General features: G+C 52.7%; 1 protein-coding gene across 1 annotated transcript in view; it reads right to left on the reverse strand.

Annotated features, from left to right (window-relative positions):
- The window catches only part of LOC106806269 (serine/arginine repetitive matrix protein 1-like), a 17,096-nt gene that overhangs the window by 6,888 nt on the left and 1,180 nt on the right, over positions 1-9,028 (reverse strand). Inside the window, exons 2-4 of the mRNA XM_014808146.1 lie at positions 7,125-7,208; positions 1,824-1,997; positions 135-1,170 (exon numbers count right to left, since the gene is read on the reverse strand). Coding sequence (XP_014663632.1) covers positions 135-1,170; positions 1,824-1,997; positions 7,125-7,193 — 1,279 coding nt within the window. The 5' untranslated portion in view covers positions 7,194-7,208. The remainder of the gene's footprint in view (positions 1-134; positions 1,171-1,823; positions 1,998-7,124; positions 7,209-9,028) is intronic.

Below are 9,028 nucleotides of genomic sequence, written 5' to 3' on the forward strand. Positions count from 1 at the left end.
CACGCACGCTCACTCGCTCGCACTCACGCTCACACGCACGCACGCTCACTCGCTCGCACTCACGCTCACACGCACGCACGCTCACACGCACTCACGCTCGCTCACACGCACGCACACACGCATGCAGCACGTACCCGCAGAATGCTCCTTTGCAGTGCCCTTGCCGGTCCCCTGGTCCGGGGAAGCCTGCAGCCTGTTCACCCGTGGGTCAGCCAGCCTGCTCATCCTCGGGTCCCGCGATTGCCCTCTCTGCGGTGCTGCCACCTGGGGCGCAGTCTTCTTCACAACGGCCGGCAGCAGTGCTGCCACCTGTGGCGCAGCCTTCTGTCGTGCTGCCACCAGCGGTGCTGCCACCTGGGGCACAGCCTTCTGCGGTGTCGCCACCTGTTGTTCGTGATGCTCAGTCGCGCCCGTCGGTCGCGGACGCTGCGACAGCAGCGGCAGCAGGCCTTGCTGCGGCACGGGCTTCTGCTGGGAAGGTGGCAACACCTGCTTTGATGGCGGCGCCACCTGCTTTTGCTCAACGGCTGCTCCAGCTGGATTCTGTTCGGGTGCTGGAATCTTCTGAGTAGGAGGCGCCACCTGCTTCAGCGACGCCGAGTTGACCACAGTTGTCGCCGCGTCGGTCGCCGCACTGCTGCCACCGCCCCCGCCAGCAAGCTGCGCTTTCTGCTTGTGGGCAGCAATGTGCTTCTGCGCCTGCTGCAGCGCCACCTGCAGGGCTTCGACACACGGGTCGCGCGCCTTCTTCGGCGACTTTGTCTGCGGGACGGCGGCGGCAGCCGGCGGCGCCCCCTGGTGCTGCGATGCGTTACGATTGTGCTGGTGATGACTGTTCAACGAGGGCTGTGGCTGAGACGGCGAGTACTGAGTGTCAGCCCGCGGCTGCTGCTGCTGCTGCTGCTGTTGCTGCTGCTGCTGCTGTTGTTGATGGTGCTGTTGTTGCTGCTGTTGTTGCTGCTGCTGTTGCTGTTGATGCTGATGCTGATGCTGATGCTGCTGCTGTTGCACCATGTTAGCGCGCGCAGCCTGCAGGATATGTGCGGCGGCGCTGGCAGCCGGCGGCGGGTCATCGTGACGCGCCGCCGCCGTCGCTGACGACGACGTGTAATAGCTCGGGTACTGCTGCCGCAGGTCGACGTCGCCGTGAGGGTGCACCACCGGCGCCCCCTATAATGCACAGAGATGCACGCATCACGACGAGCAATCACCGGCCATTTCTCGTCGTCTCATTCTCGTACATAACAGTTGTTAATGCTTACCGAGGCTTGCATTGTAATGCTGTTTAATATATAATATGATATAATATAATATAAAAGCCACACGTGGACAGGTGCGTGCGTATGCATGTGTATGCGTAATGCAATAGTTGCTTAGTGGTTGCACAGACAAATGCTTCTACCTAGCTCCAAGAAACGGTATTGCTAGGGTTCGAATACCCGAACCATGTATATTGACGTTAGTCACACAGCCTGGTTGGGTTAGCTTCTACCTAAACACACGTTTGCATAGAACTCAAGACAGACTGTACATAATCGTGTTAGAGGTACGCGTGCCAAATTCTATTAACATCTTCTACATCAATCTTCGTCTTTTAGCCACACTGGCATGACTTCTTGATAAAATTTCCATTTTACTTCAAGTTTTAGAATAAATTTTAATTATTAAACTCATTAAAAAAAATATTACAGTTGAAATAGCTCAAAAGTCGATATATTGCCTGCACACATGGATGTACATTATAAACCAGGAGAGCTAACAATAACACACAAGGGGGCGTGTTATCTTGCTCAGACTAATTAAATTAGTCAATTCAGACAAACCTGATATCCACTGATCTGAGCATAATTTGCTTGCTGTTGCTGCTGCTGTTGGTAGTTCTCTGGTGGATAGTTGGCATATCCACTCTGGTAACCATAACCCTGGTTACCGTAGTTCTGTGATGCAGTTTGATACTGTCGAGAGTAAGTGTATGACCGCTGCACTTCTTCCCTTAGCTGCAACACGGAAAAATATTATTGCTACGTATATAAGTTCGAAATTAATTATGTACTAAATTACTTTATTACTTTCTGAACTTAAAACTAATGAATGTGATTTTTAAACGGCGTAGTCGCCTTGACATCACACGTTGTCGAAACTACTTCAGCTTCGCGAGCATGTGCGTGTAAAAAACACGTTTACAAGCACACACTGCATGTACGCTTACACACAGTCACGGGCCAACGAGAGTTCCACTATTCACGTCCACCCAACCCAACTACACGTGCATACACTGGAACACATGCACGCACACACGCGAGCAGCACACACACACACGCACACACGCGAGCAGCACACACACACACACGCACACACGCGAGCAGCACACACACACACACGCACACACGCGAGCAGCACACACACACACACGCACACGCACATGCACACGCACACACATTATAGGCATTTCCTGCCTACAGCCGCCTCTAGCACTTTGCTGTCTCTGTGAACAATAACCCTTTAGGGCATCGACGAGTTGAACCGATTTCACAAATTTTAATGGCAATTATTGATTTATGTAAATTACTCGAGAATTTACCTAATTAACATCCCCTACAGTTGCTTTTTTGCAGAATTCATTTTCTGAGCAGCAGCCAACCCCTGAGATAAAGACGACTAAGAAGACTAACTAAAACCATCCCATTACTGAAGACGCGATCAATTTACACAATAAGTCTGCGCAGAGACGCCGACTGCAAATGCCATCACTGCATTTCTCGAAAGCTGACGAGTACATCAGCAGGGTTCATAGTAGTAAGCCACATGTTGAAATAAGGACTTATAAGACCCTTTCTGGAGGCCAAAATAAGACTTTTTTACGCGATTTCTGATAGATCACCGACTATAAAAGTACACTAATAATATTTATATACACAATTGCACAGCAGATTTAATTATTCCGTATTATATATACAACAAATAATATTAAAAAATAAGGACTTTTCTAAGATTTTACCCCGCAAAATCGATAGCTAATTAAGGAGCCCTTATTTTATTTTTTGGCAAAAATAAGTCACTTATAAGGACTTTGGAAGACCGCGCTACGAACCCCTGATGGCAGTCACGTGAAGTGGCATGCCACTCCCCAACAAATAACGCCCGACTTTCCATGACGTATCAACACACTCGTACCACATTCCGTTTCTTTATCTCGCGAGAAGCTCTGTAGGCTCGATTACCACAAACGGCAAATACATGGATCAGTTTTGCAACGCATGCCCTTCTCATCAATTGAGCGAGAAGATAAGCGTCGGGCCCACGTTTGCATGCTTGGGCCAATGTTACACGCACTGGCAGGGGCAACATGCAAGCTGCCATCGCTGCCTCTCTGTCCCTGCTTTTCAACCCCCATCGCTGCCACGCGCCGACCCGAGGGCATATATCAAACCATCGCCTGCGCGCCGCGCGCACTGTCTGCGTCGATCTACTGCATTACCCCCCCCCCCCCTCCCCGCAGCCGCATTCGCATTGCTGCAGCTCCGCAGCTTCACATCTCGAGAGGGGGGCGGGGGGGGGGGGGGTATCTAAGTCGAAGATGAAATGGCAAGAAACGCATCCTGCAAAACCACGCCGGCTGCTGACTGCTGTGCGAGTCGACACAAGAAATGTGCTGCCACTAGAACGAAGCGCTGAGCTGCCCACACACGCCGCTGTAGACGCTTCCTTGCTCCTCCTTCATGGCACGTACATGCATGTCCTGTCGCCCCTCTCCCTCTCACATCTCACTCTCACTCTCACTCTCACTGCTCACTCTCTCACTCTCTCACTCTCGTCTCTCTCTCTCTCCTCTCTCTCTCTCTCTCTCTCTCTCTCTCTCTCTCTCTCTCTCCATCTCTCTCTCTCTCTCTCTCTCTCTCTCTCTCTCTCTCTCTCTCTCTCTCTCGTCTCCCTCTCTCTCTCTCTCTCTACTCTCTCTCTCTCTTCTCTCTCTCTCTCTCTCGTCTTCCTCTCTCTCTCTCTCTCTCTGATTCGCTCTCTCCCAGTACAAATTCACCACATGGTAATGCAAAGCATGCTAACTGTGGGTAGCATCTGCACGGCAAAAATTATCAGCAAGAACTTCGTCCAGGCACTGCGACGCACCACCAGCACCTTCACATGTACATGCTCATCCAGCTTCGTCCCACACCCTACACCTCCACGATCTCCCCACACACCACCTCCACCATCTCCACCCACACACCACCCTCCACCATCTCCCCACACACCACCCTCCACCATCTCCCACACACCACCCTCCACCATCTCCCACACACCACCCTCCACCATCTCCCACACACCACCCTCACCCATCCTCCCACCACCACCCATCCACATCTCACCACAGGCACCACGCCTCCACAGTCTCCCCAGCACACCACCTGCACGCTCTCCAACACCACCCTCCACCATCTCCAACCACCACCCTCCACCATCCTCCTACACACTCACCTCCCCGATCTCCCACACAGCCAACCCTCACCATCTCCCCCACACACGCACCCGTCATCATCTCCTATCACCACACACCTGCCACCATCTCCCGACACGACCACCCTCCACCATCTCCCACATACCACCCACTCCCCAGTCTCGCCAACCGACCACCTTCATCATCTCCCATCACCACCACCCTCGCACCATATCCCACACACCACCCTCCACCATCTCGCACACACACCCTCCACCATTCCCACACACACCCTTCATCATCTCCCACACACCACGCTCCACCATTCCCACACACCACCCTCCACCAGTCTCCCCACACACCCCCTTCATGCATCTCCCACACCACCGCCCTCCACCATCTCCTACAACACCACCCCCACCATCTCCCACACACCACTAACGTCATCATCTCCTCAACATCACCCTCCACCATCTCCCCACACACGCAACCCCGTTCATGCAGTCTCCCACCACACCACCTCCACATCTCCCCACATACCAGCCTCCCCATCTCCCACACACCATCCCCACCCATCTCCCAACACCACCTCCACAATCTCCCCAACACACACCTCACCATCTCCCAGCACACACCACCCTTAGTCATCTCCCGGACACACCACCGCTACCACCATCATCCCACACACCACCCTGAACCAATCATCTCCACACACCCCCCCCCCCCCCCCCCCCCCCCCCCCCCCCCCCCCCCCAAACCCCCGCCCCCCCCCCCCCCCCCCCCCCCCCCCCCCCCCCCCCCCTCACCACCTCCACCATCTCCACACACACGCCTCACGCATCTCCATTTCCACCACCCGTCCACCAATCTCCCACACACCACTAAACCATCATCTCCCCACACAACACCCTCCACCATCTCCCACTCAACACCATCTTCCTACACACCACCCTCCACCATCTCCCCACACACCACCCTTCATCATCTCCCCACACAACACCCTCCACCATCTCCCACTCAACACCATCTTCCTACACATCACCCTCCACCACCTCCCCAATGTACCCGACCATCACTCCAACACGGCAAAAATGCAAATGTACCCGGCGGCAGCTGCAACCTCGGCATAGCGAATTTGGCGCTGCCTGCCTAATGGGGTTACAATGTTCATCTCAATACACTAGCAGCTCACTGCCCCGTTCTCGGAGAAAAATCAATTTCAGGCAAACATGTGTTGCGCGCTCTACGTGCGCGCTAGCGCAGCACAGCCGGTAAAAACACAGCAACGGCTGATGTGTGGGGAGGTGACGGGCAATGCTGATGGAGAGGTGAATGGGAAGAGAGAAAGTTGAAGTGGGCGAGATGGCGCGCAAATGAAAGAGACAGGGCGAGAGAGCGAGGGTGAGAAACGTCAAGTTAGAGAGTCAGGGTGGTACAGGGGGCGCGCGAGAGAATATGTGCGTGTGCCTGCGCATGCACGAGTATGTAGGCGAAAGAGTTCTAAACGAGTGAAAGAAACAGTGCGATAGAAATACGAGCAATTACGGGAGACAGGGTCATAGAAAGGGAGTGTGGGAGAGACTGAAAAGAAGAAATGAAGGAAAGGTAGGAAATCAAAGGAGACACAGAGAGAAGAGACAAAGTCGATAGAGAAGCCATGCGCGGCAATAAGAACGCAAACCTCACAGAGAGACAGACACATTCATACAGCATTGATTCTCAAATACGAATATCTGTCATCGGGCGGGCGCGCTCTAATATTTGAGCAGTGGCCGTGAATTAATCTCAGCTCACATGAATAGTTTCTGTCATGTCGACAACTCGCTGTGATTCATCGCTCGTGCATATCGAGCGATGTCCACGCGACGACGCCACCTTTTTTAATAAATACCTAAAAGCTTTATGGATTGCCAACACGCTCTTCCACGCGCACGGGGAAGAGACTGATTCTCTTTCGCTGATAGAAACCGACGACACAAACCACCGCATGATGACAATCTATTTTCACCCCCAGAAAGAATACGTGCGTTCACATCCACGCAAAGAGCCAAGGGCTTTGTGGTGTGTGTCGCGGTGACGGGGTTAGGGCGATGCTATGGTGGGAGGAAGGAGTAAGCAGTGAGGTAGTTACAGTGTAGCTATGGTAGGAGGAAGGAGTAAGCAGTGAGGTAGTTACAGTGTAGCTATGGTGGGAGGAAGGAGTAAGCACTGAGGTAGCTACAGTGTAGCTATGGTGGGAGGAAGGAGTAAGCAGTGAGGTAGTTACAGTGTAGCTATGGTGGGAGGAAGGAGTAAGCAGTGAGGTAGTTACAGTGTAGCTATGGTGGGAGGAAGGAGTAAGCAGTGAGGTAGTTACAGTGTAGCTATGGTGGGAGGAGTAAGCAGTGAGGTAGTTACAGTGTAGCTATGGTGGGAGGAGTAAGCAGTGAGGTAGTTACAGTGTAGCTATGGTGGGAGGACAAGGAGTAAGCAGTGAGGTATTACAGGTGTAGGCTATGGTGGAAGGAAGGTGTAAGTAGTGAGGTAGTTACAGTGTAGCTATGGTGGGAGAAGGAAGTAAGAGTGAGGTAAAGTTAGTGTAGCTATGGTGGGAGGAGGTGTAAGCTGTGAGGTGGTTAAAGGTCATGAAGGGACGGGGTTAGGGTGTGGCTACTGCTAGGGTGTGGTTTGGAGGGAGTGCCTCTGTACTTACGTCGACATCACTGCCCGTGTACTGGCCACCCCCGTCGTACGATCCCACCGACTGCCGTGGATCCTCCATCCCGGGCTTAAATGCCTGCAACATCACCAACAAACATAAACACATTTACCGCATATATATATATATATCATGATGAGGAAAGCGTGGACCTGACATGAAGGGAGATAGCCAAACATAGGGAGAGATAGCCTTGAGCATGGGGAGACATAGCCAAATAGGGAGAGAGTAGCCTGACATGGGAGAGATAGCGCTGACATAGGAGAGATAGTCTGACATGGGGAGAGATAGCCTGAGCATGGCGAGACATAGCCAAACAAGGGAGAAAATAAGCCAGACATGGGGAGAGATAGTGCTGACCACATGGGGAGAGATAGCCTGACATGGGGAGAGATAGTCTTGACATGGGAGAGGATAGCCAGATCATGGGAGAGATAGCTGACATGGGAGAGATAGCCTGACATGGGGAAGATAGCCTGACATGGGGAGAGATAGCCAGGACATGGGGAGAGACAGCCAAACTAGGGAGAGATAGCATGACATGGGGAGAGATAGCCCAAACATAGGGAGAGATAGCATGACAATGGGGAGAGTGAGCCAACATAGGGAGAGATAGCATGACATGGGGGAGAGATAGCCTGCACATGGGGAGAGATAGCCCAGGACGATGGGGAGAAGATAGGCCAGAACATGGAGGGAATAGGCCAGACATGGGGAGAGATAGTGCCGTGACATGGGAGAGATAGGCCAGACATGGCGAGGGATAGCAGACATGGGGAGAGATAGCCAGACATGGGGATGAGGATAGCCAGACATGGGGAGAGATAGCTGACATGGAGAGATAGCCTGACATGGGGAAGAGATAGCCAGACATGGCAAGGGATAGCCTGACATGGGGGAAATAGCCAGAACATGGGAGACATAGCCTAAACATAGGGAGAGATAGCATGAACATGGGAGCAAGATCGCCAAACATAGGGAGAGATAGCATGACATGGGGAGAGATAAGCCAACATAGGGAGATATAGCAATGACAGGGGAGAGATAGCATGACATGGGGACGAGATAGGCTGACATGGGGAGAGATAGCCAGACATGGGGAGAGATAGCGTGACATGGGGAAGAGATAGCCTGAACATGGGGGAGAGATCGCCAAACATGGGGAGAGATACTGACTGGGAGGATAGCCGACATGGGGAGAGATAGCCAGACATGGAGAGAGATTAGCCAGACATGACGAGGAGAAGCGCTGACATGGGAGAGATAGCTGACATGGGAGAGAATGCCAGACATCGGGGGAGAGATACCAGACATGGGCGAGAAATAGCGGCTGAATGGGAAGAGATAGGCAGACATGAAGGAGATAGCCTACTGGGGAGAAATAGCCCTGACATGGGAGAGATAGCCCCCTGACATGAAGGGAGATAGCCTGACAATGGGGAGGAGACGCAGACATGAGGGAGATAGCAGACATGGGGAGAAATAGCCTGACATGGGGAGGAGATACCAGACATGAAGGAGATAGCCTGAGCATGGAGAAATAGCCTGCATGGGAGAGATAGACTACATGAAGGGAGATAGCGCTGACATGGGGGAGAAATAGCCTGACATGGGGAGAGATAGGGTGACTGAGGGAAGATAGCCTGACATGGGGAAGAGATACTGACATGGGGAAGGATGCGCTGACATGGGGAGAGATAGCGCAGAATGGGAAGGAGAGATAGCAGACATGAGAGAGATAGCTAGACATGAGAGGAGTAGCCTGATCATGGAAAAAAAACAAAAGAACAGCTAGACCTGGACAAAGAAATCGGCTACAGTGCGGGAGAGATAGTCTCGAATGGGGAGAGATTAGCCAGACATGGGGAGAGATGCTGAATGGGGAGAGCTAGTCTGAC

The sequence above is a fragment of the Priapulus caudatus genome, unplaced genomic scaffold (assembly GCF_000485595.1).
Source record: "Priapulus caudatus unplaced genomic scaffold, Priapulus_caudatus-5.0.1 Scaffold151, whole genome shotgun sequence".
Lineage (NCBI taxonomy): Eukaryota > Metazoa > Priapulida > Priapulimorpha > Priapulimorphida > Priapulidae > Priapulus > Priapulus caudatus.